The sequence below is a fragment of the Aspergillus pseudotamarii genome (genome assembly GCF_009193445.1).
Source record: "Aspergillus pseudotamarii strain CBS 117625 unplaced genomic scaffold BDV38scaffold_11, whole genome shotgun sequence".
Lineage (NCBI taxonomy): Eukaryota > Fungi > Ascomycota > Eurotiomycetes > Eurotiales > Aspergillaceae > Aspergillus > Aspergillus pseudotamarii.
Genome location: NW_022475025.1, coordinates 513,517 through 541,214, shown reverse-complemented (window position 1 = coordinate 541,214; position 27,698 = coordinate 513,517). Strand labels below are relative to the sequence as shown.

The following is a 27,698-nucleotide window of genomic DNA, read 5'->3' as shown; positions in this document are numbered from 1 at the left end:
GATGAGTATTGACGCAGGAAGAATATGCCATTTTCAAGAATAGGAGGCCAAATATGTGATCAAGTTTATAGTATTGGCAAATATGCGGTATTTTGGAAAGGTGACTCGACTCATCTATGAACAAAAGGAGTAGTGTTTTCCCCTGTTTTGTTTGACTGCTTCGAAAAGAGAGAGGCGGGTGCCATAAAAGGCACCACTAGAGAGAGGATTTGGAAGCCTCGGTTACACCCTAACGCTTGCGCTTCTTGTTCTTGTCAATGGTTGCGGATGATACTGATACTGAAGCAGGAGCAGCCGCCACTACGGGTTGTGCATCACTGACTGAGATATCGATGGCTTTCTTGACAGGAACTCCCATGTGACGGCCATAGCGGCCTTTGCGGCCATTTCCTTCATCCTCACTGATACAGCCGTCGATGCCAATGCCAGCATCCTTGCATCGTCCGCAGGGACGCTGACGATCGCAGCCCTTCTTGCTTTTACGGCAGCGTTGGCAGCGCGGCTTGGTTGACAAGTCTTCTTCGTCTGCAGCCAACTGGTGCTGGAAATTGACCGAGGAAGTTGAGGTCTTTCGTGTTGGAGCAGGGCTAACCATCTGCGGGGGCACGGCGGGCTTTTGACTGATTGCAGTTGGCATGGACTTTACCTTACGAGCAGCAGTGGGTGCGCCCTTGTTGATTTTATGTTGCCGCATAGGCGCCGTCTTGGTTCCTCGAGTCTTGCTTGAAGTGGCACTATTTGCCCGTGTCTTAGCTTTCTTCGTCTTGGGGGCAGACTCCCTGTAGAGAGAATCATCGTCGGCCTCATTTTTGATCAAGCTGTCCTGGTAATCATCCTGCTGGTACTCCTCATCGCCATCACTTCCATCAGAGCTATCAAAACTGGGAAGAATGTCATCCAAGCGCTTGTGTGTGCGCTTGGTAGCGCCCGGTGGAAGCATCGGACTCGAGTCCACTCTCTGTCTGCTCCGTGCGGGCAGGTCGTCATCCTCTTCGCTGAAATCTTCAGCCTCGCTGGTCGCTCCTGTCGAGGAGGCCGCATCGGCAGCGCCACTGAAGGCATCATCTAGGGTCGAAGCGGATGTGCGACCATGGGAGAAATTGGAGGCATCGCCTAAGCGGATTAATTGCATTGCAACGTCCTCGTCAGATATGCAGCTGGCAATAGTAGGGTCTGGGGTTGGAAGAATGCCAGACCCGGCACCATTGCCTGCTGGGTTACTGAACTGCCCTGATGACTGGGTTGTAGTCCGCTCACGTAAGCGGTGTCCATGTTCCGGCACCACTGGAGTAGCATAGATATTATTCCGCATAGAATTGTACCCGTATATCTGGTCGTTATGTCCATAGCTTTGCGGCGAGGGTAATGGTTGTTGATAGCTGTATGGGCGTTGGGTGGGGCGTGCGAATGGAGAGATAGCACCTTCTTGGCCGATGGATCGACGTTGAGGGGAGATCGACGAGGTAGAGGTAGTGAGAGGGACCTGTGGAGGAACGAATAATGGCAGTTCCTTCATAACAAAGGAAAAAACAAGGTTAGTACAATGTTAATTGGTTGACGATATGTCAACCGGGACAAACTAACCGAACTCTCAAACTTGGGCCGCTTGCGGCGGCCATCTTGGAGGATATTGTCCATACTAATATCCGAGCTGCCCAGCTGTTCACTACGGGATTTCTTGCCACCCGATACAGATCCATATCCACCCTCACTGTCACTGTAGAGAGAGGCTCCGTCGTCATGGAAGCTACCATGTGTGCTGGAGCCCCTGCTCTTGTTGCCCGTTCGGGAGAGCTGCTTGTGCTGCGAAGCGCTACGACGGCTTCTTCCAGACGGTGACATACTGCGCTTCCGAGCGAGTCTAGAACCCGGCCGAGAAGGGGGCTGTCCATGATCTGGGATCTGCGCCGACTGCATTGCGGGCGCCATTTGGAAAGGCTCGCCAAGACTCGGGCGTTTGCGAGCCTCAACCGGCATATGTCCAAAATAACGGTCCCCGTAGCCTTCTGTGTATTCTTGGACGGGGATTACCCGCACATATACCGTCATGTTATTTCTTAAGTTCTCATACCTAGCAATAAGTGTGGTGCCGTGCTCATCCTCAAAACTGACGCCGCTCGCAGCGCCATCGTAAATCCCATAGAAATTCTTGACAGTAGTCACAATCGAGTCCGTGGTGTCATGGGGATATATTTGTACTCGCATAGGGATGCGAGCCCGAACCTTGGAATTCTCATCGAGCAAGAGCTCGAAGGCAACATTCTTGGGGATAGGGCTCTTGCGGGGGGACTCCTGGGGCGCATGATCTGTCCAGATGGGCGACTCGCCAGGAGCAGGATGCCGTTCGTACTGGACAGCCTGCATGATGGAATAGTCCAGGATGAGAGGCTACCACAATTCTGCTACATCAATGATTCGATTAATCGAATGTTCGAATAGGGTGCGAAAGTGGACCCGACGGCGAGGGTGGGGAAGAGGCAAGAGGCAGAGAGGGCGGCCAGGAGGGAGGGAGGGTATGGGCAAAATCCATCCAAACCTACCACAACAAGGAGACCAGAGAGGGTTGGTTGATAGATGGATCACCCGCGATTAATCTACGAGAGTGATAGATGGGGGAGGTTGTGGATGGGATGAGGGCACCCCAAGTCGCAACAGCCGAGAGCGACTGATGAGGGAAGAAAAAACCGTTGAAAACCTAGGCGACAACCACCACCACCAGTTAGCACAGTATTCTATTAAAAGGTTCCAATGGATCCGAAGAGGCTATAAAAGGATTGTAGAACGGAGATGAGATGCCCCAACCTTCCCCGTTGAGGCTTGATGGCTTGTAGAACTGAGGTTCTGCAAAGACCTGAATCACCCGGAAGAAGATGGAGAAGATTAAAGACTCACCTATCGCAGATCCAACCGTTTCATCCAGCGTCGCACCCGTCGTATTGATCCAAAACCTAAAGGGAGGAGGATTGGCGATGTCGATGGTCGAGGTCGCAGCGGTAATGAGGGAATGTGTCTGTGAGAGTCGTCTAGGAAGCGCTTGGGCTATGTCAGCGGTGGCATCACAGCAGTCGATCACAACCCAACGGAGTTTCAGGGGAGATCAGTTGCGAGCGAATCCCACAAAGGGAAATAGACAATTCAGAAATAGGGAGAAAAACTAACCGAGACGATTTGGATAGAAAATGAAGGGAAACTGGAGGGGATTTTGGGACAGGAAGAATAGGTTGGGTCGACGAGAGCAGGTTGAGGAGAGGGAAGAGGAGGAGAGCGAGTGAGTGGGTGCAGATCACTGAATGGGTTTCACCTCACAAGTCACTCACTCCGTCTGCAGTCGGTGACAAGAAGTAATACTACTCCAACCATGGCCTTACCATTTCCCAATACAGAACCAAATCCCCCTTTATAAAAATGCATTAAAGCCCATAATTCATTTACATACATATCGCTTCCTCCCCCGACTTGATTTGGTGGATTTACCGTCCTCCTATTCATTTGTCGCATTTGCGCTTCCTCTGTCGCATTTACCGAAACCAATCGCATTTGTTACCAAGGCTAATATCAAACTCTCCCCCGACCACAATGAGGTCAAGACCGGCCAATTTACATGATTTTGAGTCGCTAGCTGTCCTGGTCAATTTATACCTGGTTAATGTTTCTCTACGATTCCGTGACCACCAGTTTTAATGGGTTGTGTCGCTTGTCACGAGCTGTTCCAATGCGACCAACTCATGGCTATTGTACGCCTCGACCGACCTTTGGCGCAGAAACGAGGAAAAGCAAAAATAAGGCAGAAATTCAAAGCCAGGGCGACGAACGTACAATGTTTTTTTTTTTTTTTTTGTTTGGCATGGTACTTTTTTATTTTTAAACAGTATCGTTTGCCCTTGTGCTTGATGTACTGCCCATATCCCTCTCCTTTTTTCCAACCATTCCGGTCGGACCAAAAAGACAAAACAGAACGTACAGGAAGTGGCGTAATTTGGCACATCCTCAGCGCGGCCACGTCGAGTGACCCCCAGATCACATCCCAACCAACTATTGAGGAGAACGAGGGTCCATTCCGTCATGATCCTCCCCTAGTGGCCATCTAAAAAGACCCGACCCAGACAGGTCCCGGCTGGATAGGATAAAAGCGACAGCTACAGCTTCAAGAATGTGAACGCTAGATTGTTATTTTCGGGAAGAACTAGAACTGGCGACCAAGATAGATTGATATCACTTGAGTCGGTCGCACGATTTCTAGAGAAACTACAACTTAATTCCGTCCCATTTCATCCAACGGCGGAAATAAACGTTGGCGCTTCGGCCAACGAATTGCGAGTGGATGGTCGAGTCTGAAAGGATGGAGCAAAGAAAAGAAGGGTCGCATGCTTTCTACAAATTGATTGTCGCATGCGACAAAGACACAACGGCCGAGCGGGCGACAGCGCCCAATTGTTGCCTCGTTTCATGATCTGCGCCTGTCCAGACTGAGTCGTAGTCATCGTTGTTCTTTTACCCCTCCCTCCTCGGGAACGGTGGACTACGTTAGTTCGATGCCTACTCCGTTAGGATGGATCCCCGTTCGCCTGTTGGGCGCAGATGACAAACGGTCATCGGCGGGGATCGCAAGCTGGAGCTCTCATAACTACTATCTCTGCTAATTTTCAACATGCGCTCTTGCTGCGACATCATCTTGTCAAGGTCCTCATTTCCCACACCCCAAAGGGTGGGCGTCCGTAGACAGCGGTAGATACCTAGTCAGTTATTTTCATGTCGCATTGGGGAAAGAAAACGAAAAATGACGAGAAGAAAGACGTGGAGAGATAGCCCTTGCGCAAAGGTAACCAAACGACAGGGCAGCTGGCGCAAAGATGCCGTTCGCGCAGTATTAATTGGACGAGTCCGTTTGAATGACCCGACGGAGGACAGACTCCATACATAAGTAATATCTGCCTCTCAGATCACATTATCACCGTACGTATTGTATGTACATACATATACCTACATCAAGTAGTCCACTACGGAGTAGAACTAAGTCACTATTATCAATTAAGACGGAAAAAAGAGAGGCAAAGGGAAGAACAGGATTCGACACGAAATCCCAGCAATCATTGGGAATCAAAAGCGGGGCCAATTTGCCAGCCCATCATTTGATTTAAATAGCACTATTGACCCAGACCGGTGGTAGTTGTCAGCGTATGGATGGTAGATGCACACCGAAAGTTTGGGTAATTCAATGACCACTTGGCACGGTTCCCACAGTTTTACCGACTGCGCATGAAGAATGAAAATGTTGAATTAGAAAAATGTTGGAAGCGAAGGTACATTGATATAAAACAGTCGATTCTCCTCAGCCGGAAGAACGCAAGGATGTGTGCGGACTCATCTGATTCCTTCTTAATTGTTCTGTCGCTCCGCCCAGTGGGCTATTGTGGATGTCTATTTTGAAGACAAGGCAAAGCTACGAATCCCGCGGCTTCATGATAGGTACCGCCGGATCCGCGTCCCACATTGGAGGCCAGCGGTGGCTTTTTTTTTCGGCGATACGGGTGCGAACGGGGAATGGAAGAACCTAGTCGGTTTGGTGGCCAAAGCAAAGAAGAGAAGTCTCAATCTTTGAACTTCGTAACCACCAGAACTAACCATTCTTGATTGTCTGTATTCGATAAAAGACCGGTTCCTTCCGGTGGGGATTCATCACCCAGATGCGAAGTTGCTCAGATCTTGCGATTCCAGGCAAAGTGGAGTGACTATTCGAAAGCCACTTATGAGATGACTATCGATAGTCTAAGAGAAAACTGACGAATATCAAAGCGCTGTAGGTAGACCAGTCGATTCCTCCCACTGACTACCAAAAGCATCGAACGCCTTGCTAAACCGGTGGGTGATGGCGGGTCTTCTGAGTCACGTGCTCTCGCGTTTAATAGGGTTCCAATTCGTGTTTCCCGGCGCGTCCAAAGTGCGGTGAAGCGATATCGCCTACATCAAGCCATTTGAGGTCTTTTCAGCTAGAAGAATAAATAGAATAGGATCGCATGGCCTCATAGCATACGCAAATCATTTTTCAGTTATTTATGCATTAGGTTTGGAGTCACTTTGGCTGTCGATGCAAAAGTAAGTGCCGATGGGAAGACGCGATCAGTGATGTCATGGGCCCTGGGAGACACAAACCATGCAAACACCAAGATGACATAAGCATACCACAGCAACCCTGGAAACGGAATAGCGTGACTGTTGTTGACGGTAACCAAGTAAGGCAGTAACCGCTGCCAGGCAGTGGATGATGGGGTTCCCGTCGTTCCCTAGAGACGATGGTATTGTTTGTTCGTCGCTCTCATTCTTTTCGGCAACAACACGAGTTCCTTCTCCTCTCTCCTGCGACAAATTTAGATGCTGCGGTGGGCATCCTTCTTCGTTTCTTTTTTAATTTTAGGTGTGGCGGATTCAAGATCTCTTGACCAAATTTTTCCTGGTCCGTACTGTCGCAACTGCTTTAGCGCGGTTGGTTGTTTGTTTAGGGTGGTTTTAGTATAACTTAGCTGCTGTTCCTTCAACCCCTTCGCAGCGAATAGGTAAACAACCATCCGGGTGTCTCCCCAAAACATCAACATCAACAGTCTGGTGAAGACTTCAAAGTCTTCTTGTGATCCAAAATGGATGCAAAGGTGTGTTTACCACAATTTCTTTCTTCGCTTGTAGTCATCGTCTATCAAGCTTGTCGGAAGATGTCCCTCTGCGTCCATGTTTACAAACCTTGACGCGCTTGGTGTTTTCCTTCCTGTATCTACATTTTGGCGTCGCATACACCTCTGAGATCATATACTGACACGCAATTGATTGTAGCCCCAGCGAATTCGCGTCCGTGGGGACGAGAATGCTGCCTTCCCTCTCACTAGCAAAACGGTTCATCAGAAAAACAAGTCGACTCCCGCCTTGTCCACTATGTTCCAAAGTGGCGCGACGAAGAATGGGCCAAGAAGAGCTGCTTTTGGAGACGTCAGCAATACGATGAAAACTGTCCAAAGCATTCGGGATGACATCTCTGTTGCAGCCAAGAAACAGACCAAGCCATTGGAGAAGCCTTCCGTGCAGGTCACGGAAAGGAAATCCTCTGTCTTAGCCCAACCTGCCCAGCGCCCAATGTCAGCAGCGGGAGTCAAAGGCCTATTGAGCAATGCGGCGACTTCCAAACCCCTGGAGCCCGTCGGAAAGTCGATCGGCGTGCCACAGCATACCGCCAACGCCCGAAAGGCCCTGAACAAGCGAGGAACGGTCTTCAAAGATCACATGGAACCATTGACGGAAAAACGCGAACTTACATCCAAGGAAACAACTAAAATTAAGGAAGGGATTACTGGGGGCCAACTCGCGCATTCGTCTACGGCGCCTTCGCAGCTCAGCAGCCTGAAGGAAAAGGACGTTGTCAATGAGGGATCAAATGATGAGTTGGAGAACCATGATGAACATTCCATTGTCAGCTCTGAAGTCGATGGAGAGGAGAAGGACGCACCTAAGATCGACGAGGATGTTTGTAAGGTCCAGGGTATCAAGGAACTCAGGGAAGCCTCCGAACCCGGTACGGCAACGGATGCCGACGGCTCAGACCACGCTGTGAAGCCACCACGTGTATCTGCTCCTGGCGCACATATGCCTCATGAACATGTGCCCGCCCACTCGGAGCCGGAAGAGTCCTGGGACGACGAGGATGACGAAAATGAAGAGGATGAGTATATTACTGCTCGCTCCTATCGATCCCGTGGTGAAAACACGACCGGCGCGACTACTACAATACTCTTTCCGAAATATACGCAGCAAGTGAGACGGGAACTGGCTCTGGCAAAACAAATCGTCGAGGCAACACGGACAGTGGACGATATTGAAGATGAATATTGGGATACGAGCATGGTCGCGGACTATAGTGAAGATATATTCGATTATATGCGGGAACAGGAGGTGTGTTATCATGGATCTTGAAGGATGCTCGAGGATAATCGCTAACTGCACCTAGATCAAAATGCTGCCAAACGCGCACTATATGGACAACCAAGCGGAAATCCAATGGTCTATGCGGTCCGTCCTGATGGACTGGCTTGTGCAGGTCCACCATCGGTTCTCTCTGCTTCCCGAGACACTTTTCTTGTGTGTCAACTATATCGACCGCTTCCTGTCCTGCAAGATAGTCTCCCTGGGCAAATTGCAGCTTGTTGGTGCTACCGCAATCTTCATTGCTGCCAAGTACGAAGAGATAAACTGTCCTTCCGTGCAAGAGATTGTTTATATGGTCGACGGAGGCTACACAGCCGATGAGATCCTCAAGGCGGAACGCTTCATGCTCACTATGTTGCAGTTCGAGCTTGGATGGCCTGGTCCCATGAGCTTTCTACGGAAGATTAGCAAAGCTGATGACTACGACCTTGAGACCCGGACACTGGCGAAGTATTTCTTGGAGATTACCATCATGGATGAACGTTTCGTCGGATGCCCACCAAGCTTCACAGCTGCTGGCGCTCATTGCCTCGCAAGGATGATGTTGAGAAAAGGGAATTGGGTAAGTTTACAGACACATGTTGGTCGTGCGTACCTCCGCTAACAGTGGGACAGACACCTGCCCATGTCCATTACGCGGGATACACCTATTCACAGCTTTACCCGCTTATTTCTCTCATGGTGGAATGCTGCGAGATCCCTCGCAAGCACCATGCGGCCATTTATGAAAAATACACTGACAAACGGTTCAAGCGTGCTTCGCTTTTTGTCGAGGCTGAAATGAGAAAAGGGTTCCATCTTCCTGAGATCACTCGGGAAAAGAGTCTTTGCAATCCACCATCTCTTGACGCCGGGCATCAGTGGAAGCGCGCATAACTGCCACTCTGTCTTTTAGCAATTCCCGTCAAGGATGTCTAGGGGGTCTGGCATTTCACAGCACGATTACTTGACATGCATACTTGAGTATTGATTGATGAACATGAAAAGAAAACATTAAAAAAAGGAAACAAAACAGCCAGACAAGAAAAACAAGGGGAAATGAGAGAAAAACGAGGCGCGAGTGAGGCACAGGTGACTTGCTGCTTTGCCAATACACTCTTATCATGACACTTTCTTTTGTCGCACGACTGTATGCCATTTTATGATATAAGTCGTGAATATGCATTCCTCCATGCCATGCCTTTCATGCACATTTGGGTCTTTAGAACACGGAGATATGTTTCGACGGACAGGGAATCGGATATCAATGGGTGGAGTTTTGCTTCTTTTTTTTTTCCGGGATCAGGAGTTTCAATGGGTCGATGGTTTCTCTTATTCCCTTTCTTAATTAATCTGCACCCTTTTTATTTCCTTTGTTACATGCCCCCTCCCGTTCCAGGGACTTCATGAAAATGCCCCCAGCATTAATGTCTCTTATTCCTTTTGTTCCTTTTTGGACTTCCGCTCTTCTTTTCTCCATCCTCTCTTATTCTCTGTGATTATCGTCCAGGCTTAGTACACAGGAACTAGTCAATTGGATCTATCTCTTCGATTCTTTATTATTCAGAAATCCTATTGCAATAACTTGGCGCAACGCGTTCCGCGTTAAGAATATCAACAACCTGCCGGCCCGATCCAGTCAACCTAGAGTGTCACGGATAAGATACTATGTATATCGATCATAATATAGGCGTACATATGAAATGGTGGCCGAGCAGAATTGGTAGTATTGGAACGGGATAATTTAGCTAGGACTAGAAGTTATTCAATGAATTCCTATATCGCCTACCTAGAAGAAGCCCTTCTACAGTACTAATATATAAGCCTGGAACTAGGTTCTAACAAGATGACGCTCGAGTCTATATTCCAGCAAGCTCAAGCGTGATTTCAAAATTATAGTATCTTGATTTTAGACTAGCAGTCCCATTCGCCTAATTTGAATCTCTAAGACCTGCTTAGAAAGGGGTAAATTAAGCTCTTTCTAAATAGGATATTGAAAATTGGATATCAAGCACTTTAACTATTGTATTTAAGCCATATAGGGTATACTTAATCAAAATATTATAAATCGACTAGTTCTGTTCTAGTCGCGTACTTTCCCCTTTTTAACAATATGTACAGAGTATTGATCTTCAAGATCTTATTACCACAAGGAGTGAGCCTAAGGGGACGCTTGATTGACCATAAACTGTTTTCAAGACTACTTTTTGCATAAACCTACCCGTTGAGCACTGTCAGTTGCCCGTAAACATGAACTGCTTATCCATGAGTGACCTATGCAACTATCTCCGCTCTGAGCACCTGGCGCACCTCAGCTATTGGCCGTTATTACCGGATACAGATTAGCGTATCGATTTCCAACCCCGCCCCGCATCGGTCTAGTCGCGCGCCTAATTTTTTTCTGCCAAGCCTACGGTCTTCATCGTCAAAAGTGAATATCTACATATTCACTTTTCGAGAGAAGGCTCCCACACACCTTCTGTCTGAAACGCTCGTTCTCTCCTTTTCTCATAGCCTCGCATATCGAATTTTACTCCCACGCACACTACCAAGTTCCTCCCTCACCGCGCCAATTAACGACCTATCGCTACGAAAATTTCAAGTCAATGACTTCTTGAACTATCGACCCCTCTATCTCCTACTTTCTTCTCTCCGCCTAAAAAGTACACACACACACACACACACACACAAGCTCTGAACACACAACCGGTCACCTACCATGCCCCCCAAAGCCGCTCCCCGCCGAGGCGCATCCACCGCCGCGGCAAACCGGCGAACGAATGCCTCAGAACCCAGCTCGAACTCCGCAACGCCTACACCCGCCGACAATGCCAGCGCCGGACCTTCAGCCAGCAGACCTCCCGTTCAGCGACTGCAATCTTTGAAGAAACGCACCCCGTCCGGTAGCATCGGGCCTGCCGCGAAAACGCCCGCTCCGGGCGGGCCTGGCGAGCCAGCCAAGCCTACGTTGAAGTACAAACCGCGTGCGGTCGGGCGTCGTAGTAAAGAGGAACGAGAGGCGATTGAGAAACTCGAGGCAGAGCGGCACCGTGAGAGATTGGCGGAAGCGGCAGCTATCCAGCGCGGACGGGGAAATCATGGACCTGGTGGTCGGGGCGGGTTTGGACGAGGTCGCGGAGGACAGTTTGGGGCTGCCAGTGGGCCTCTGGGGTCTATGCAAGGCCGGCGGGGTCGGGGTGGTGGTCCGGGTGGGTTTGGATCGAGATTCAATGATTCCAGGGCGTCGTCTATGTCGCGGCGGAGTCGGTCGGTTATTGATGTTGGAAGTGGGGCGGTTAGTCGGGATGTGTCGTCTGATGAGAGTGACAATGAGATTCGGGTCAGCATTGATCATATCAATCTGGACAGTGATGATGAGGAGGCGGAGCAGGTGCTGGATAAGAAGAAGGGAAAACTTGCGATGAAGAATGCGGATGCTTCTGGGGAGAGGGGTCTACGGCCCATTCGTGTGGAGAGACATGAGCATGAGGAGCGGGTGGTCAGTGTCAACATGGAGTCTAGCTCGAGTAAGTCTGCCGAGCTTCGCCAAGAAGCGCAGGCTAAGGCTGCGGAGGATGATGCTCTATTTGTGCCGGATGATGATGGTTCGGCTGGTTCGGCTACGGAGACCGAGACCGGGCCCCGGGTGAAACAAGAGCCTACGGATGATGACCACGCTATGGCGGATGTCGCTCACCATGCGGATGAAGGACTGACCACCGATGATGGATTACTGCCGGAGCAAAAGGTGAAGGTCCGTCGGAAGATCTCTCGGGAGCCGCCCGCCGTCAAGGATCCCAAGAGTTTACTACGCACTAAGGAAGATATAGAAGAATACGAGAGACATGAGCAAGACCTTGCGATGGTGAAGGATCTTTTTACAAAGGAAGAAAAACCACCCGCCGAAGAGCCGAAAGAGACACAGCCCGAACAAGTTGAGTCTTCGGCGGAGGATACTGAGACGGCGGCGGCGGACGGGGCGGAGAAGGACAAAGACAAGGAAAAGGAATCGGAAGAGGAAGAGGAAGAAGATGAGTCGGCCAAGGACAAACTGTCCGGTCAACTATTCCTGATGCAATTCCCACCCATGACACCCAATCTTGTGCCAGAAAATGGCGGTGATAATTCTGCCACAGCATCTATAGAAGCTCCGGGTCAGGGTACGCCCCAGGGTACAGCTAGTAACAACGGTAATGTGCCACAGCCGACGGGAGTCAAACGCGAAGACGGGGTGGAGATTCTCGATGAAGCGGATGAATTCCAACCCACGGAGCCTTCTAAAGTGGTCACAGCTACGGATTGGCAGCTTAGAGCTGGACGCGTAGGCAAGTTGAATGTCCATGCCTCCGGGAGAATGACGATGGACTGGGGTGGTATCAGCTTTGAACTGGATCGAGCCACCGCCGTTGATTTCCTCCAAGAAGCATTGATCGTATCGGGGGCAGCCGATCCAGCTGAAGGGGGAGTTCCGGAAGAGGAAAACAGAGTATGGGCTATGGGACAGCTCAGCGGCAAGTTCACTGTGACGCCTGATTGGGAGAAGATGCTATGAAGCGGGAAGGGCAAGCGGCAACATTAAAACCCTAATAGACGTCGAGTCATGAAGCGTGGTCTCAGTATCCGCCCGCTATGCAGGAAGGCAGCCACCCGACACTCTACGACTGTGGCGTATCAGTTGATTGATCTCTGGATCTGCATCTGTATTCCAATGTATCTAGAAATAGCGGCCAACGAGATTCACGAGGCTGACGAATCATGTGGCGGGACAAGACCTGACACACACGAATGCTGTACTCTCTACGTACCGTACATACCGATGTGAACTTCAGGACGAGTTGATGATGTGCAATGCGGCGATGAAGGTGCACAATAAGCTCCACGGTTTGACCTCGGGACATTCCTATAATTAGTACAGGGATGTGTGGACGACGAAGAAAGTGGGAGTTCATTGGTAGAGAGATGATCTGTATGTAAGTGTATGTAAGATGAATGTTATGTTATTCCGATATATCAAAACAAAGCGTAACATATTTTTTAACTGTTGGATTGAATGCACCACGTCATGGGGTGTCGTCTCCTTTTGCTTACCTGCTTATTTTTTTTATTTCTTTTTCTTTTTCTTTTTCTTTTTAATCATTTTTTTCCCCATAATATTGTTGGTTTCTTACCTTATCTCTGATTTTATGCAAGAATCCCGTTAGCTACGACCTTGGCCGGTACGGCTTGCGATAAGAGTCCCGTGCTAAATTGGAGGAAAACAATCAAACAGGAAATTAAATCAACCTCGCGTGGAGCCTTCAGGCACCCTCACTGGCCACAGAGGGGTCAGCCATGGTACTAACTGGGGAAAGTCCGATGGCGATTGTTACAAGGGTCATCTTGGAGGTCCACCACCATGGATTGGCTTCGAAACCCTGACAAGCTTCTGTGAGTGGCACGAGACATCGATCGACTCGCGCTAGTGCTAGCCCGTGCTGACGCGGCTGGTAAATATCCAATCATATCTCCCCTAATAGACGCAGAGGCGGGTCTGAGGGTGGGGCCGTGCCTGTTAGTCGAACAGAGGAAGCCAAACACTAACAGGAAATAAACTAATTTCCAGGGCCAAACGGGGGTCGGTGGGCGTCTGGCCGGGTTTTCTTCTCCCTTCAACTGCTTCTCATTTCTCCATCTCTGCGCTGCTTGTTTTTCTTCTTCTTCCTGTTTCCCCCTCGTCGTGTCGTCGTGGTTGCTGTTCTGTATTGCTGGGTGCTGCTTCCGTTCTCTGCATTCTGATTGTTACTATCGTTACCCTTCATCTCCTGAAACGTGTCTCGGGACTCCCCTGAAGGAGTCTCTCGCTTGACAGCCTCGTTTCCCCCTGACATCCCCTCGGTCCCTGTTGCGACGCGACCCGACACCAGGCTTCCTCGAGGTTAGATCATTGTTACCGATATACTTGCTCTAGTCACGAACTGTCGTTACCGTTCATTTCCCTTCTCCGTCCGATCAGTGGACCCTCCGAGACGATCTCTTGTAGAGTCCCGTATTGTCGTCGCAAATCGCTTAGACCATATCCAACATGAAGACATCAAATATTCTTCTGTGCTTGGTGCCTGTAGTAGCACTCGCCGCTGAGGCTGATCAGGCACCAGCCGCTGTCGCGCCCAGCCCTTCGCTACCGAACATTACGCCTCCGGTCCCGTTGCCAAATATTCAAAACCCTCAAAGCGGAGAAGACGAGTCGAAGTTACCATTGGAAGCACGTCAAATGGTCCAAATCGCCAATGCTGGTGCGGCCAAGCCCCCGGCTGCCGCGACCACGGAAGAAATTCTCACAACAACCGTTATGGATCAATGGCCGGAACCCTCTAGTGGATCAATTGGGTTGGGAACACTGACCGCATCAGCGGGGGTAACGAAGTCGCTGCGCGCGCGGAGTGAAGGCACTCTTGGCCAAACACCATGGATAGGAATGGCTATCGGGTTGACATGCACAGCGCTTGCAGCAGTGATGCTCGGGTGATTGCCGCGCCATCAAACCTCTGGGCTCGAGGTTTTGAGCCCTTCTCTCCAAGTTCTCATAGTTGGCCTATCGGATGACCAACGACCATCGCATTTCATCCCCCATTGTGTGGGGCCTTGCATAAGGAGTTCGTCTTTTCTTTTTAATCTTCTTCTACGATCTGGCGACCTATGTGGTTGCTCATTGCTACGAGCGTATTTGCATTCATGCATCCGACAGCAGAGAGCCCTATAATACTCTGTGGATAGTATCTGGGATCTGCTGTTAGTGTTTTATACCTTCTTCCCCTTGTGTGCTGCATTGTTCTTGGCTGCACTTGCATTCATACCCGACTGTTGTATAGACTGGGTTTGCTACGCTTTTTCTACGTGTACATGATACCTTTTTCTTTGGAATTTTTTGCTCCGGTCTTGGTATACTCGAATTTAGTCGACGATGTATCTACTATGCATGATGATTCAATCAATCAATCAATCAATATATACATTATTATTATTATTACTATTATTGAAGGATGTCTTATTGCTTCTCTTTTACCTTATTATTCATTCATTATGTTTATTTTTTTTGGTGCTCACGACGACAGAACTTCGGATAGCCAATAGAATCAAAGGTCCGACGTCTCACGCCTTTGTTCCGAGTCTTTGGGCGCCAACAAACAACATGCGGGCAACACGAAGCCTCCCCGGGCAAACAAAGATCGACCCTGTAGTCGCATGCGACTTGGCAGGCTGACAGCATGAACTTAAATGTCCCCCACCCTCTCCCTGGTCTATCATTCGATTCATTCATGGATTCCTTGGGGTGTGTATTGGAATCTTGTTGACTTCATCTTCTTGGTATAGTTACTCTCATCTCGCGCCAGCCGTCTCTAGGCTCAAGAAAGTGACAAGAGCCGCGGGAGGCGAAGAAAGATGCACAATGATGACGAGAGACCGAAGAACATCCCACCCTTCACGCCGATGTCCTCGCTCGGCCACGAGTTGGGTGTTATGTTCGCCTTTCTTGCGGCCTGTTTCGTGATTATGGGTTTGTATGTCTTCTTTTGGCGAGGTAAACTTCTCACGTTCGATCTAATACATGTTACTTGGATTAATGACCTGTCCGACAGCGTTCGAACGCCGGGAGGCACAAAGAGAAAAGGCCCGCAAAGAGCGGTTTACGAGGAGAGACGTCCACCATGGGCGCAGCGGCATCCCCGAGAAAATACATGATAATCGGAGAGTCGAGTTACCGGCGAACAGCAGATATGAACTCCCAAATGGGTATGAGAATGGAGAGAGATCGACAAACATGAAGATGGGTTCAGCTGGTGCTCGGGTGAATCGAGCGGATGGCTGGATGGAGATGGATATTCTGGGTGCGCCGCGGAGGTGACAATTCCGTTTTGGATTAATCCACACTCTTGTGACATGTTCTTTGCTTGGCCATCTGTTCTTTTGTGTATCTTCAGGGGGGCGTTGGGCTTTTTTGGGGTTGCTGGCCTACGGTAATATACCGTTCTCCTGAGATAGCCGGATATGTGTCTGTCGCTGACCGCTAGTTTTTGATAATAAGGCAAGTCAAAGGCGAGCGTTATTGCCTTTGAGCTATCAATCGTTTTGGCGTCTATTCTATATTCAGGCCGTTGGGATACTCCAGCCTTCCACCCCTGGAGCCCAGCGATGTTTACTAAGGGTTGGGTGGCTGGGATGGGTGAATCTCTCCGTATTTACTAAATGGACCGTAATGCATTTGAGCCACTTTAGGCTTGTTGATCTGCCGTTGATTGGGTGGGTTCAGGAAGGGATTTCCCAATTAAAAAGCCGTTCGCTATATAGATCACTCACAGTGTTTATGACATATCATGGACTGTTTTCCTGTATATGGAGGGTAACACAGCCTACGGCTAAATCAAGCATAAATTTCTTGCCATTCCTGACGACGAAATTGGACACGGGTTTCAAGCACCAAAAACAAACTGATATTCTCCAACTCCCTATTAGGGTTATGAATACCCATGTTCGGTATTCTCAAGGGAACCTCCGAATCCGCAGGAAGAAAGAGGCAGACAATGCACCTGACTGCATTTGTCCTGTCATATATGACAGGCACGTGTCTTGCAGCTGCATAGCGCAACAAGCGGTAAGAAGATTGGGGAAGAGAGAATCACATCACCCAAGAGACGGAGATGCTCAAGTGGGTGCTTCTACTCAGGTCAAACCCGAATTAGACTAATACCGGGTTGGTTCTCTCCACCGCCTCGAGACTAAATTGTGAGTTTGAGAACCGAATTTGGCGGTGACTTTGACAGCAGCCAGCAACTTTCAATCGTCGGGACTATCGGCCGGATGGGAGGGCCATGTTGGGGAGAGGAGAGTATAGTGAAAGGTATAGAGATTATACCATGAGTACAGTAGCATTGTTATTTGTTAGTTCTGATCTCTTACTATTAATTTTTTTTATTTTTATTTTTTTTATTGCATGAACAGAGTCCCTCCAGGATTGCCAGGCGGGGCACGCAAATCATTCTGTGTTTTTTTTCCCGTTTGGTTGCCAACGCAGCCAAACACCCCACCTGCTGGTCTCTCTTCGGCGCGGCTCTACCTTAACTAATAATCAACTTCAACGCATTCTCTCCCCTCTTTCTTCATCCCACACAACAAATAACCACTTCTATATTCTTCATCTACTCTGACACCCTTTCGCGGTTCACCACCCTACTCACTTCACCCACTTCCCTTTTCCGACCGTTCTCCGTCGTTTCTCCGTTCATCAGTCACTATGGGTGCGCACTCTGCAGTTTGGCAAGGTACGATTGAAGTCACCCGTCCCTTTCCGCTGACTAGTACTTGCTCGAGTCTTTCCCGAGCCGGCATTCTCATGGAATGATGTGGCTAATAGTCCTATCTTTCTGTTCACAGGATATGTCGATTCCAGGTACCGTACCACCCCTAAGACTTTCTCCTATTACCCCACTTCCGCTATTCGAAGCTCTCCCCGACAGCTTTCCACCGTTCAGTTAGCCGGCCATGAATACTGACCACAACCATGCAGCTTGATGGGATCCGGCCAATTTGACAAGGCTGCCATTCTGAGCTACGACCTTTCCGGCACCGAGGCTTACTCTCCCGGCTTCACGGTATGCGACTAGCGAATTCCATGACACTGGATCCCCCGACTCCGTATCCCGCCGGATTCCAATATTCAACTACTAACAACCGTCACAGATCAGCACCGAAGAGCTCCAGGGCCTCGTTGCCGCCTACAAGGATAGTGGTGCGACGATGCAAAATGGTTTCAAGGTCGGCGGAGAGAAGTTCCTCGCTATTAGAGCTGACGACCGCAGTCTATACGGAAAGAAGGTATAATACCCGCTTGCACTCTAGAGACTTGACCGGAGTCTCCATATCGAAAGCATACTAATTCCCGATTAGGGCAAGGAGGGTATTATCGTTGTGAAGGCCAAGTCCTGCGTCATGATCGCCCACCACCCCGAGTCTATCCAGACCACCAACGCCGCAACCGTTGTCGAGAACCTTGTTGACTACATCAACAAGTACTAGACGTTGGTGTGGGAACGAAACGAATGTGTCTTCTTAACGTGTGAAAAAGGACTGTGTCTGCTTTGAATCGATTTACTGGCGGGTCCTCTTCATTTTTACTATAACTCTACCCCTTTTATTCCTTTTATGTTCGCCGTTCGATATTGAGCATCGCTCGTAGATATGTCACATGTGCCATAGGTTCTGATCTAGTACGCAAGAAAGGATTTTCAATTTCCTGTCGTCTCATGGTTAGTTGTCGATAAGCCACAGTATAGTGGTTGGTGAGATATGGTCTGCAGAGCAGGGTTTCTCTTTATCACGTTCTGTACTAGTATGATGAACATGGGTGCCTATTCGCCCAGGATACACTCTTGCATAATGTACACGGCTGAGCTGAATCTGGAGAGCAGTGACCTCTGGCGAACCTGAGAAGAGGAAGACGTAGGATATCACGACTACCGCGGCTCGATCTAGATACTGAATAGTAATGATTCAATCCGAACTGCTTACTGGCAGTATGCCACCGGCTTATCTCGAGAATAGACTTGGTTCTTGCTGCTACAGGATACAAAAGTCACATGTTGAGATTTATACATCGTTGACATAGACTAAAAAAGGCTCAGATTCACAGGTTTCTCCAGGACCAGATTAAACCTCTAGATCTATATTACTTAGTAATAGCATGAGCTAGTTAGTACTAGATTATAGATCGCCCTTGAGTAGATAGAATATCTAAAACATGATGGTTATTGGTCCACTAGATTGGCAGCGTGGCAGTAATATCTCTTGATACATATTTAGCAGCATATCCTATCTTCTCTATCATGCTATATCTCTAAGAAGATGAAAATTCCGATTATAATTCTAGTACTGTACAATACATTACCCTATAGTATTGATGTAACTTGAGTATACTAAGTACTCTCTTCCCCCTCTTCCCTACTAAATAGAGAAAGTATACCAATCTAATAAAAAGGGAACAAGGAATTCATATCTGTCTTTTCATAAGAAATGAATATTTAAAAAAAAAAGCAAACGATGGCAATATCAACAATAATATCGATGTCAATATCCAATATCAATGCCGCGAATATCGGTAATATTGTCAACGGCGATATCGATATTAATCTGAATATAGATGTCAATGCCAACGGCAATATCAATATCAATGGCCAGGTCGATGACAATAAGGCAACTTAAGGGAGTATTCCATAAGATATCATCTGTCGTTGAGCCAAGAAAGAAAAAAAAAAGGAAAAAAAAAAAAAGAAATGGATGAGTGGAAGGGGCTCGTTAATTGTTATAGTGAGATAGCTATAAATTATTTCTTTTTTATGGGAATGGTATGCTTTTCTCTATTGTGCAAGGGAGAAAGTACTCAGTTTGCTGGGGTTACATTATGATGTATATTTGCAATGCTAGGATTGTAATTATTATTTTTCTGTTCAGACATGTTTGATTATGAATAAGATGATACATGCTGCTGGATCGGCATCAAGAGACATTGCCGTTACGCTGCCCATCTAGTGCATCAACAACCATCAGGAGCGGTAACAAGTGTAGTAGTTGCTGGCCCATTGTTCTTTCCTTGCACTCTCCCCAGCCAACAACAACAACAACAACAACCACCACAGAACAAACCATTCTATCACAGGCTCAAAACTGAAAGTTTGCGGTCTCAGAAGTCTTGCCTCCTATGCCGTTCCCGGCTTGATCAATGCTTAAGATAACATTGTTTTCGGGCCTGCGTTCAAGGCTCTCTCTCAGTCCTACCAAGTTATGAATCCGTGAAGCGACTGCTACGGCTGGCGTGGCTTGGAGTACCCAGCTTTTAGAAAGATCGCCTTGCACTCTGGCCAGGGATGGGAACCAGCGTGGTAATCGACCAGATCCAATCACAGTAATCGAGACCGGATAAACTATGCAGAACGACCAGCATGCTTCCTTAATGATCAGTAAGCGGACATGATAGACGTAGCATAGATGCCCCCGTCCGCTCCATATGTAAATCCAGCACGAGAGAGATCTACCATGCTATGGTGCAACATAATCCAGGCTCTCGCCGTCACTTTCTTGGACCCCTGCAGCGTAAGTGCTTAGACTAAAGAACAAAGTTGCTGTACTGCAGCTCAAGCAATACATACTAGTAATCCATTGCTCTACAGAAACTGCGGCGCTAGCTCCACCCCCGTAAGAAGAAGGGCAAAAAAAAATAAATATATAAAAATAAACGAATCCCCTTCTTATACAGGTAATTCAGCATTACTCCTTCCCCCTGCCAAAACTTCCAACGCCTTCTGCAAATACGGGCCCACAACCGGAATATTACCTGCAAACTGCCCAATTGTGATCAGAAAATCACCAAACAGGATAAACAACCCGTATAGCTCGATTAGGAAGCCTGTAAGCGGCCATCGGAGGAGGATGAGGATGATTCCGGCGGTGAATGCAGCCGTGCCTTTTAGTTTCTGGCGTCGGCTGAAGAAGGCTAGGGTTTTTTGGACGCCGATTATGAGCGTTAAGCCTATTAGGAAGAGGATCTGATTTTTTCTTGGTTAGTTTGGTTGGGGTAGGATTAGGGTCGGGGGGAGATGTACGTTTCCCATTGCGAGGCTGTGTGTATCATACATTGTCAGCTTTCTATGAGATTCATTCTGGGGATATCGATGGAGGGAGGTGACATACAGCGAGCGATCAAAGAAGAGAAGGACGCCACCGAAGAGGAAGAGGGCTCCTGTTTTATTGGACTTCTGTCAATTGGTGCGCCTTTTTTTTTTTGTTCTAATGCGTAGATGATGCTTGGTACATACCTCCTGAGCAGAAGATCACCCCAATTTCTGTATATCATGTTAGATTGTGAACGGTGTTTTTGTGCGCGTGACCCATGCTTGCTTACTTTGGTTATCCGAGAGCCACATTATGGGCATTTTGGACTGTTGGTTCGGTGTATGAGGATTATAGTTAAGCGTAAAAGCGTGCGATCTACTAGATAGCGTAGGGAAAGGTATTCATGCCCTTGTGGGAACGCAATTGTTTGGTGATGTTGTGGGCAAGGTACGGAGTAGAGGTCAGGTTCCGGATGGGTCGAAAAGCTAAGTGCACGATAAGATATTGTATTGGTCCGTTTGGGGGTGGGTTTTGGGTCGCGGGCTGGACCACGCGGATATTTCTTCTGGGAGGATTCGTAGAATTGAAACAGGGTTCAGTCGTATTAAAGGGTCATTATTCGTTAATAGAGGTGAGAAAGTAACTATGGATATGTATCGTTTTTAGATTGACAATGTCGATTTATTTGATTTGCTTTTCCTTTTCTGCCACGTCTCCCCTTTTGTCTTAGGCCGGGGCTAGGCGGTTTAGGGAGGCGGTGTACGTGCTAGCTCGGAGTGCGTTTTAACCGCACATTTTTTGTCTTGATTGTGTTACCTTCTTGATTGTTGTTGATATTTGGGAATGTGATGGCCATTGAATAGTCTGTGTTTATTCGATATGCCCAATGCTTTAATTATCTGTTGAGCCAATGTAATGGTACTGCTTGAAACAGTATTGTTGGCTTTTAACGCTGTGCTGTTCTGGTACTGTCCAGATGTCATTTAATGAATGATGGCATCAACAGTTTTGAATTGGACTGGAACTGGTCTATATTTGTATAATCACATCTAGATCCCCTGGATCTCTTCGATATTCCCTTGCCAGCCTTCTGGCTCCCTCATACGCCGCGGCGACAGCATCCCCGGATGCTGTAACTGATGCTCTTGCTCGTGGAGCGTCGGTATTAGTCGAGTGCAACTAGCACAAGGCGAAGAATGACTCTAATATAAAGGTCACGATTAAGCCGGAGCGCTTTCTTTGAACCTGTCTCGAGAGGGGCACGGTGGGTGGAAAGGGCTTGACTGTGATGGCCGGACATTCTACATAGTAGACCAATTCATAGCATAGCATCTGCAATGCATTAGCCTTCTTCATACCCAAACTCACTAATTCAGCCATCGTAGCTCACCTCGCTTGAGAGACAAATTCACTTAAAACATCACTTGCTATCACAAACCTAACACCCATTACTTGAGAACCACATGCGCCGCTCTCAACTCAAGGTAACTTTCTGGCACACCCTGCGTCAGAGACCGGACCACCCCAAAGACCTCCTTATCATGATACCTCAGCCGAGTCTTGGGATCCGTATACGGAGCCGGCAACCCCGTGATATCGCAATACCTCGTCTGCTGCGACGGGTGCAGCGACGGCGCCGACTCGATATTCGTATACGTCACCGCCGGCCCTGACGAGTACATTGCCCGTGCGTTTTTCTCTAGGACAAGCGTGGAGAGGTTCTGTGCTGCTTGCGCGATGTTCGTGCGTTGGCCCCCGTCTGCGGGCGTCTGACTGCCGTCTGTGCTGGCAGAGGTGGTAGCTACCAGAGGCGTCGTTGCGCCGGAGTTGGCTTGCGTGGCCATCTGGGAGGCTTCTTTGCGGGAGCTCTCGGAGATTAGTTGCTTGACGTTCTTGTTGCGCCGCTGGGAGGGCTTCCAATGAGGGTTGCGGAAGGGGCGCGGGACCTGTGCGATGTCGAGTTGGTTGAGGAGTTGTTGGTGACTTTCATTTTCAGCGGGGGTGAGAGGTGCCATTGTGGTTGAATTTTGTGTTCTTTCTTAGTTGGTTGATTTTGGTGGCAGGAGGTTAGATGTCGAGTTGCTCGTCGGTGCGGAAAGGCGAGATCGTGAAGCTTGGGAGATGGTCTGGAGTGGAAGGTCTAGACAAGGATTGGTCTATATTGGTGAATCAGGACACAACAACTTCTATAACAGAGAAGCTGGATGTGTTGTCAGGATAATATGGCAATACAGTACAATTAGATTATATTAAAATATTAGTTGAGTATAAAATATGAAAGACTGATATAATGCTTCAGATTTGGCTCGCTTTACTCTTAGAACTCTAAGCCACGTGATGCACCGCATTGGGCAGTATTGATGGGCGAGCACAAACAAACACCAGACCAGCACTCTATTCATAACACTACCTATAGAATACCAGGAATCATGGTGGGCTTATCGAACCTAGACCTATAGAGATAGGTGCAGTACTGATGCGAACTCTGTAGGAGAGCCCACACGAGCACCAGCAAGCGGTGATTCTCTCACGAATCATCAATAATGTTGTATGTTACTTGTGGCCATCGTAAATGTACTAGTATCGATACTGATAGCTGGACAGGAAAAGCTAAACGAGGCCGTCATGGTCATGAACAAGAGCCTTCAGGTATGTCAATCTCGTTTATGGCCCTGATGTTTTGCTAAGAAATACATTGCAGGAAGTCAATATTCAGAACATGAATGTGGAGCTTGTGGCGCAAATGTTCAAGAACTACCAGTCTAATGTGCTGTTTCATTTGGAAGGTACTTATTCCTTTTCGCTATCTTATGAACTTGGACTAATCAGATTAGCTACCGAGAATTTGAAAGAGCCGTCGCAAGGCGAGTGATTGTTCAATGCGTTCTTAGTACACATGATGGGATATGAGATCAATCATGATAAAGACATGAGATACCACAAGGAGTAAATGTTGGGAAGGAAGGCTACTGGGATTGATTTTAGTGTAAGCTTTATTTAAGACAATATATTCAAAGGACTTTTTTTTTTATATTTCTTCTCTTTATACAATTTAGATGGACGGAGTAGACCTGCAGAAACATAGTGAGAATGATGTCTTGGCACCATACAAAGACCGACAGTGGCTCTTCCGTCCACTGCGCCGCCGCCGTTCAAACCGGGGATCTTAAACTTCACATTCTTCCATCCTGGGGCAGTGACGCCAAAAGTCTCTAAATCGACTTTGATACCCCAATCAAGTGCAGACCACCTCACTTTCGAAGCCTCTCCATTGATCTGTCCGCGACGCCCTGCAATGCGGTGAACCGTATCCCCGGAAGCTCTAACGTTGCCCTGGTTGATCCCACTTCCACGTCGCCATGACTATCACGTCAGTACAAGCGGTTCTTCCTGGCCGCTTCGCGATCAACTCGACTGAGAAGAGTGCCGCGAAACCACCTCCGAAGGTCTATAATGCCCAAGAGCCTCCTTTCAAAGGCTACCATGCCCCACAACCAGATGGCTATCAGCGGAGCAGGTCAAAGCCCGACACAAGCGCTATCGTGATTGACAATGGTGCGTTGACTTGTCCTTCTAGTCCCCGACCTATTTATGCATGCTGATATCTTGGTTTCCTTGACAGGCTCGAATTTGGTCAAAGCCGGATGGTCATTCGACAAGAACCCCCGTTTCATCCTTCCCCCGGTGATGAGTCGGTACCGCGACCGGAAGCTCAATAAAGCGTGTCAATTTATCGGATATGATGCCTACGTCGATGCCACTACGCGCGGCCAGCTGCGCTATGCGTTTGATCCTGGTAGCAGCGTTGTCGGTAACTGGGATGTGATGGAAGGGGTACTAGACTATCTATTCCTTAAATTGGGAGTTGATGGCGCCAATGGTGGCGTCGACAGACCTATAGTCATGACGGAACCGATTGCGAACCTCAATTACCCCAGAAAGAGTGCGTCAGGTCCCTCTATTTATCCCGCCATGATGTCGTCCCCGCTGACACCTTTCTAGTGATGAACGAAATCCTATTCGAGTGCTACTCTGCGCCTTCAGTCGCTTATGGAATCGACTCCCTCTTTTCTTACCGGTACAATCGTGGAACCGATGGCTTGATTATCTCTTCGTCCCATACATCAACGCACGTTATCCCTGTCCTAAATAATAAGGCTCTACTTTCGAACTGTTCGCGGCTCAACTGGGGTGGAATGCATGCGTCGGAGTACCTACTGAAGCTGATGAGACTGAAATACCCGACTTTCCCTGCCAGAATGACCGAAAGCCAGATGGAAGACCTGGTTCATAAGCATTGCTACGTGTCGAAGGACTACGATCAGGAACTGAGTAAATACTTGGATTGGACGGGCCTTGAAGATAGGGATCTTGTTGTTCAATATCCATTTACGGAACATGTTGTGCCAGAGAAATCAGAGGAAGAACTGGCGCGGATCGCAGAGCGCAAGAAAGAGAGCGGACGTCGACTGCAGGAACAAGCAGCCAAGATGCGGCTGGAGAAGCTCATGAAGAAAGAGCAGGAGCTCGATTACTACAAGGATCTCCAAAACGGTCTGCAGTCGGAGACTAAGAAGGAGGCAAGGCGCATCTTGGAGGCTGAGGATCTGAAAGACGAAGCACACCTCGAACGGATTATCCGGGATTTAGAACGCTCTATCAAGCGATCCAGGAATAGGGACCTCGGAGTGGAAGAGAGCGAAGAGCCCGCGGAGGAAATGTCGTTCCCCTTGCTGGATGTACCGGACGAGGAACTGGACGAGGCTGGTTTGAAGGAGAAGCGCCATCAGCGACTTATGAAATCCAATGTCGAGGCCCGGCAGCGCGCGAAGGCAGAGAAGGAACGGGAGAAGGCTCGGCGGGAAGAAGAGGAACGCCTTGACCGGGAGAAGCGCGAGAACGACTTTGAGGGCTGGCTCTCTGAACGAAGGGCTAACCGACAGGTGAGGACGCACGACGGAGAATTCTACAATACTGCTGCTAACTGTTCAATAGAACATCTTGCAAAGAATCAAAGAACGTGACAGGTTAAAGGCAGACCTTGGTAACCGCAAATCGTTGGCGAGTCAGATGCGCATGAAGACCCTTGCCAACCTCGCTGCGGATGGCCCCAAGAAGCGAAGACGCGGCGGCGATGACGACGACTTCGGTGCTAATGACGAAGACTGGGGTGTCTACCGTACCGTGGCCACCGGGGAGCAGAGTGACGAAGAAGAGGAAGAGGACCTCGGCGGAATGCTCGATGTCGTCGAAAAGGAGCTTCTCGAACACGATCCTGAATTCACGGAGAACCACACCCTTGCTGCACAGTCCGACTGGACCAAGAGCCTTGTGCATGTATTCCTACGGGGACCTTGGCCATTCGACCCGGAAAGTCAGCGGGAGGCTCATCAGTTGCACCTGAACGTCGAGCGGATCCGAGTGCCCGAGGTTGTGTTCAAGCCGTCCATCGCAGGTATTGACCAGGCCGGTTTGGTCGAGATCGCCGCGGACATTGTCAACCAACGATTCATGAACCCGGAGGACCAGTCTCGGTTATTGCGCGATGTTTTCATGACCGGTGGCAATACGCTCTTCCAAAACTTCGACGAGCGCTTCCGCAACGACTTCCGGGCCTTCCTGCCCCTTGACGCCGAGCTCAACGTGCGTCGTGCCAAAGATCCCGTTCTCGATGCCTGGAAAGGAGCGGCGCAGTGGGCTTCTGGTGCCGACCTGGCCAAATCATCTATCACGCGACAGGAGTACCTCGAGAAGGGCAGCGAATACCTCAAGGTACGTTCTACACCGATCTACTAATACTACCTCGAGTGCATCACATTGGCTAACTAAGTCCCAGGAACATGATCTGGGGAACGTAACCACGTGGTAGACACGTTAATAAGATAGGAGATATGATAACCTAGTTCTTACAATCACGTTGTCGTGCTTTACAATAGTAATGTATGTTAGAGAACCGACCCAGCTGATTGGCGTCCGGCGCAAGAAACAGCTCCATCATCTGACAGCAAGTACGTTGCACCATTGGCCAGGGAGCTCGTATAGCGGCCTTGGAATCCATGGTGCGAGGCACAAAAGAAGGAAATTGGTTCCATGAAGAAAATCCAGGAGTCTGGCGCAGGGAAAACAATTAACTTGTACAGATATGAAATTAATTGGATGCGGTTGTCTTGTATTCACTTTCGTTTCATTCCCACATAAGCAGAACTGCTGTTCCATGGGTGCCGTCCATGCCGCTATCCATCCCATTCATTCAAGATCTGGTATACAAGAAGTCTCCTTACATTAGGTATAATCCCCGGATGAAATTACCCCATATCCCTACAGACGGAACCCCACAAGGGATGTGGGAATTTGGGATCATTATAGACATGTCATATCTCGTTTAAGAGAGACATCCATCCCTCCGTCTATCATGGTCCCCTTACGTCTTACTCCCTTGATATAGTAATGAAACAAAGAGTAAGGACTACATGGTAGGTCAAACTTTTGGTAGATTTAATTCTGGATTGAATTTAGTAGATGTGTTTTGTCTTGATTTGTTTTGATGAACTTTCGTTTATCGGGTAATTTCGTCGGGGGAATATTTTGCGATGTAAGGAGGACGAGGTTATTTTGTGGTGGTGGTATACCATACAGAGTATAATTTGAAGGGAAAAAAAAAAAAAAAAAAAAAAAAAAAAAAAAAAAAAAAAAAAAAAAAAAAAAAAAAAAAAAAAGAGAGAGTGAGAGAGAGAGAGAAAGGAAAGGGATCAATACTAAACCGACTCAATGTACACGGTACAGCCTCAGGCAGCGATGCTTCACATCACCGAGTATGATTGGACCAGCACAAAGATTAATATTAGTGATACTTGAACAAAGGAAGAAAAAAGAAAAGTGAATGGCCACATGAAAGTAAGACGTCATAGAAGGCAACCCGACAACTCACAATCCCATACATGCATCAAGAAAAGTCTAGAGCAGCGACCGGGACAATAAGAACGGGATTTTTAGTCACAAGGATAATTAGTGCAGTGGATTATAAACAAGTGGATTAACCCGTCACGAAAAAGAATACCCTTCAGCCTTGTGGGTCTGAGCCCGAATCGCAGACGTCTTCTGCTTTTTCTCTATCG

At 48.4% G+C, this 27,698-nt stretch overlaps 11 protein-coding genes across 11 annotated transcripts; 8 read left to right on the top strand and 3 right to left on the bottom strand.

Moving 5' to 3' along the window:
* Positions 1-130: 130 nt before the first annotated feature.
* BDV38DRAFT_19937 (putative C6 finger domain protein) lies at positions 131-2,941 on the bottom strand. Its single transcript, XM_032052419.1, has 4 exons — positions 2,893-2,941; positions 2,541-2,695; positions 1,585-2,402; positions 131-1,510 (listed from the first exon to the last, which is right to left on the bottom strand). Exons 3-4 carry the CDS (start codon positions 2,362-2,364, stop codon positions 230-232), a joined length of 2,061 nt encoding a protein of 686 aa, XP_031916663.1. The 5' UTR covers positions 2,365-2,402; positions 2,541-2,695; positions 2,893-2,941; the 3' UTR covers positions 131-229.
* A 3,089-nt stretch (positions 2,942-6,030) lies between these two features.
* On the top strand, positions 6,031-8,969 carry BDV38DRAFT_19903 (cyclin family protein). The gene is made up of 4 exons (XM_032052412.1): positions 6,031-6,644; positions 6,823-7,932; positions 7,988-8,527; positions 8,581-8,969. The coding sequence occupies exons 1-4, from the start codon at positions 6,633-6,635 to the stop codon at positions 8,839-8,841; spliced, it is 1,923 nt and encodes a 640-aa protein (XP_031916662.1). The 5' UTR covers positions 6,031-6,632; the 3' UTR covers positions 8,842-8,969.
* A 2,111-nt stretch (positions 8,970-11,080) lies between these two features.
* BDV38DRAFT_239970 (putative DNA-directed RNA polymerase III RPC4) lies at positions 11,081-12,929 on the top strand. Its single transcript, XM_032053832.1, has one exon. The coding sequence runs from the start codon at positions 11,120-11,122 to the stop codon at positions 12,494-12,496; it is 1,377 nt and encodes a 458-aa protein (XP_031916661.1). The 5' UTR covers positions 11,081-11,119; the 3' UTR covers positions 12,497-12,929.
* A 579-nt stretch (positions 12,930-13,508) lies between these two features.
* BDV38DRAFT_239969 (uncharacterized protein) lies at positions 13,509-14,917 on the top strand. The gene has a single exon (XM_032053831.1). The coding sequence runs from the start codon at positions 14,006-14,008 to the stop codon at positions 14,447-14,449; it is 444 nt and encodes a 147-aa protein (XP_031916660.1). The 5' UTR covers positions 13,509-14,005; the 3' UTR covers positions 14,450-14,917.
* Positions 14,918-15,151: 234 nt separating this feature from the next.
* On the top strand, positions 15,152-16,036 carry BDV38DRAFT_19852 (uncharacterized protein). The gene is made up of 3 exons (XM_032052406.1): positions 15,152-15,502; positions 15,561-15,938; positions 16,007-16,036. The coding sequence occupies exons 1-2, from the start codon at positions 15,364-15,366 to the stop codon at positions 15,824-15,826; spliced, it is 405 nt and encodes a 134-aa protein (XP_031916659.1). The 5' UTR covers positions 15,152-15,363; the 3' UTR covers positions 15,827-15,938; positions 16,007-16,036.
* BDV38DRAFT_19861 (uncharacterized protein) lies at positions 15,921-16,828 on the top strand. The gene has a single exon (XM_032052408.1). It carries the CDS (start codon positions 16,178-16,180, stop codon positions 16,664-16,666), a length of 489 nt encoding a protein of 162 aa, XP_031916658.1. The 5' UTR covers positions 15,921-16,177; the 3' UTR covers positions 16,667-16,828.
* A 384-nt stretch (positions 16,829-17,212) lies between these two features.
* On the top strand, positions 17,213-17,994 carry pfy1 (profilin; the record flags this gene model as incomplete). The annotated part of the gene is made up of 5 exons (XM_032056909.1): positions 17,213-17,251; positions 17,369-17,373; positions 17,486-17,570; positions 17,659-17,793; positions 17,866-17,994. 5 exons carry the CDS (start codon positions 17,213-17,215, stop codon positions 17,992-17,994), a joined length of 393 nt encoding a protein of 130 aa, XP_031916657.1.
* Positions 17,995-20,090: 2,096 nt separating this feature from the next.
* Positions 20,091-21,212, bottom strand: BDV38DRAFT_239963 (Got1 family protein). The gene is made up of 5 exons (XM_032053830.1): positions 20,873-21,212; positions 20,787-20,813; positions 20,662-20,710; positions 20,574-20,589; positions 20,091-20,516 (listed from the first exon to the last, which is right to left on the bottom strand). The coding sequence occupies exons 1-5, from the start codon at positions 20,901-20,903 to the stop codon at positions 20,220-20,222; spliced, it is 420 nt and encodes a 139-aa protein (XP_031916656.1). The 5' UTR covers positions 20,904-21,212; the 3' UTR covers positions 20,091-20,219.
* A 557-nt stretch (positions 21,213-21,769) lies between these two features.
* Positions 21,770-22,810, bottom strand: BDV38DRAFT_19836 (uncharacterized protein). Its single transcript, XM_032052403.1, has 2 exons — positions 21,974-22,810; positions 21,770-21,915 (listed from the first exon to the last, which is right to left on the bottom strand). Exon 1 carries the CDS (start codon positions 22,596-22,598, stop codon positions 22,032-22,034), a length of 567 nt encoding a protein of 188 aa, XP_031916655.1. The 5' UTR covers positions 22,599-22,810; the 3' UTR covers positions 21,770-21,915; positions 21,974-22,031.
* A 172-nt stretch (positions 22,811-22,982) lies between these two features.
* BDV38DRAFT_239961 (DASH complex subunit DAD4) lies at positions 22,983-23,594 on the top strand. Its single transcript, XM_032053829.1, has 5 exons — positions 22,983-23,015; positions 23,075-23,131; positions 23,188-23,232; positions 23,285-23,369; positions 23,418-23,594. Exons 1-5 carry the CDS (start codon positions 23,013-23,015, stop codon positions 23,453-23,455), a joined length of 228 nt encoding a protein of 75 aa, XP_031916654.1. The 5' UTR covers positions 22,983-23,012; the 3' UTR covers positions 23,456-23,594.
* Positions 23,595-23,671: 77 nt separating this feature from the next.
* On the top strand, positions 23,672-26,515 carry BDV38DRAFT_19821 (actin-related protein ARP5). Its single transcript, XM_032052401.1, has 5 exons — positions 23,672-24,138; positions 24,206-24,526; positions 24,586-25,526; positions 25,579-26,355; positions 26,420-26,515. The coding sequence occupies exons 1-5, from the start codon at positions 23,943-23,945 to the stop codon at positions 26,450-26,452; spliced, it is 2,268 nt and encodes a 755-aa protein (XP_031916653.1). The 5' UTR covers positions 23,672-23,942; the 3' UTR covers positions 26,453-26,515.
* The last annotated feature ends 1,183 nt before the right edge of the window (positions 26,516-27,698 follow it).

Coding starts and splice junctions, on each gene's coding strand:
- BDV38DRAFT_19937 (XM_032052419.1), bottom strand. CDS start 2,364: ATGCAGGCTGTCCAGTACGAACGGCATCCTGCTCCTGGCGAGTCGCCC. Junction 1,511..1,584: donor GGCCCAAGTTTGAGAGTTCG/GTTAGTTTGTCC, acceptor TTTGTTATGAAG/GAACTGCCATTATTCGTTCC.
- BDV38DRAFT_19903 (XM_032052412.1), top strand. Junction 7,933..7,987: donor ATTATATGCGGGAACAGGAG/GTGTGTTATCAT, acceptor AACTGCACCTAG/ATCAAAATGCTGCCAAACGC. Junction 8,528..8,580: donor TGTTGAGAAAAGGGAATTGG/GTAAGTTTACAG, acceptor ACAGTGGGACAG/ACACCTGCCCATGTCCATTA.
- BDV38DRAFT_239969 (XM_032053831.1), top strand. CDS start 14,006: ATGAAGACATCAAATATTCTTCTGTGCTTGGTGCCTGTAGTAGCACTC.
- BDV38DRAFT_239970 (XM_032053832.1), top strand. CDS start 11,120: ATGCAAGGCCGGCGGGGTCGGGGTGGTGGTCCGGGTGGGTTTGGATCG.
- BDV38DRAFT_239963 (XM_032053830.1), bottom strand. CDS start 20,903: ATGCCCATAATGTGGCTCTCGGATAACCAAA. Junction 20,814..20,872: donor GTGGCTCTCGGATAACCAAA/GTAAGCAAGCAT, acceptor CATGATATACAG/AAATTGGGGTGATCTTCTGC. Junction 20,711..20,786: donor GGTGATCTTCTGCTCAGGAG/GTATGTACCAAG, acceptor CCAATAAAACAG/GAGCCCTCTTCCTCTTCGGT.
- BDV38DRAFT_239961 (XM_032053829.1), top strand. Junction 23,132..23,187: donor CACGAATCATCAATAATGTT/GTATGTTACTTG, acceptor ATAGCTGGACAG/GAAAAGCTAAACGAGGCCGT. Junction 23,233..23,284: donor TCATGAACAAGAGCCTTCAG/GTATGTCAATCT, acceptor AATACATTGCAG/GAAGTCAATATTCAGAACAT.
- BDV38DRAFT_19861 (XM_032052408.1), top strand. CDS start 16,178: ATGCATTTGAGCCACTTTAGGCTTGTTGATCTGCCGTTGATTGGGTGG.
- BDV38DRAFT_19821 (XM_032052401.1), top strand. CDS start 23,943: ATGACTATCACGTCAGTACAAGCGGTTCTTCCTGGCCGCTTCGCGATC. Junction 24,139..24,205: donor CGCTATCGTGATTGACAATG/GTGCGTTGACTT, acceptor TTTCCTTGACAG/GCTCGAATTTGGTCAAAGCC. Junction 24,527..24,585: donor CCTCAATTACCCCAGAAAGA/GTGCGTCAGGTC, acceptor ACACCTTTCTAG/TGATGAACGAAATCCTATTC.
- BDV38DRAFT_19852 (XM_032052406.1), top strand. CDS start 15,364: ATGCACAATGATGACGAGAGACCGAAGAACATCCCACCCTTCACGCCG. Junction 15,503..15,560: donor GTATGTCTTCTTTTGGCGAG/GTAAACTTCTCA, acceptor CCTGTCCGACAG/CGTTCGAACGCCGGGAGGCA.
- BDV38DRAFT_19836 (XM_032052403.1), bottom strand. CDS start 22,598: ATGGCACCTCTCACCCCCGCTGAAAATGAAAGTCACCAACAACTCCTC.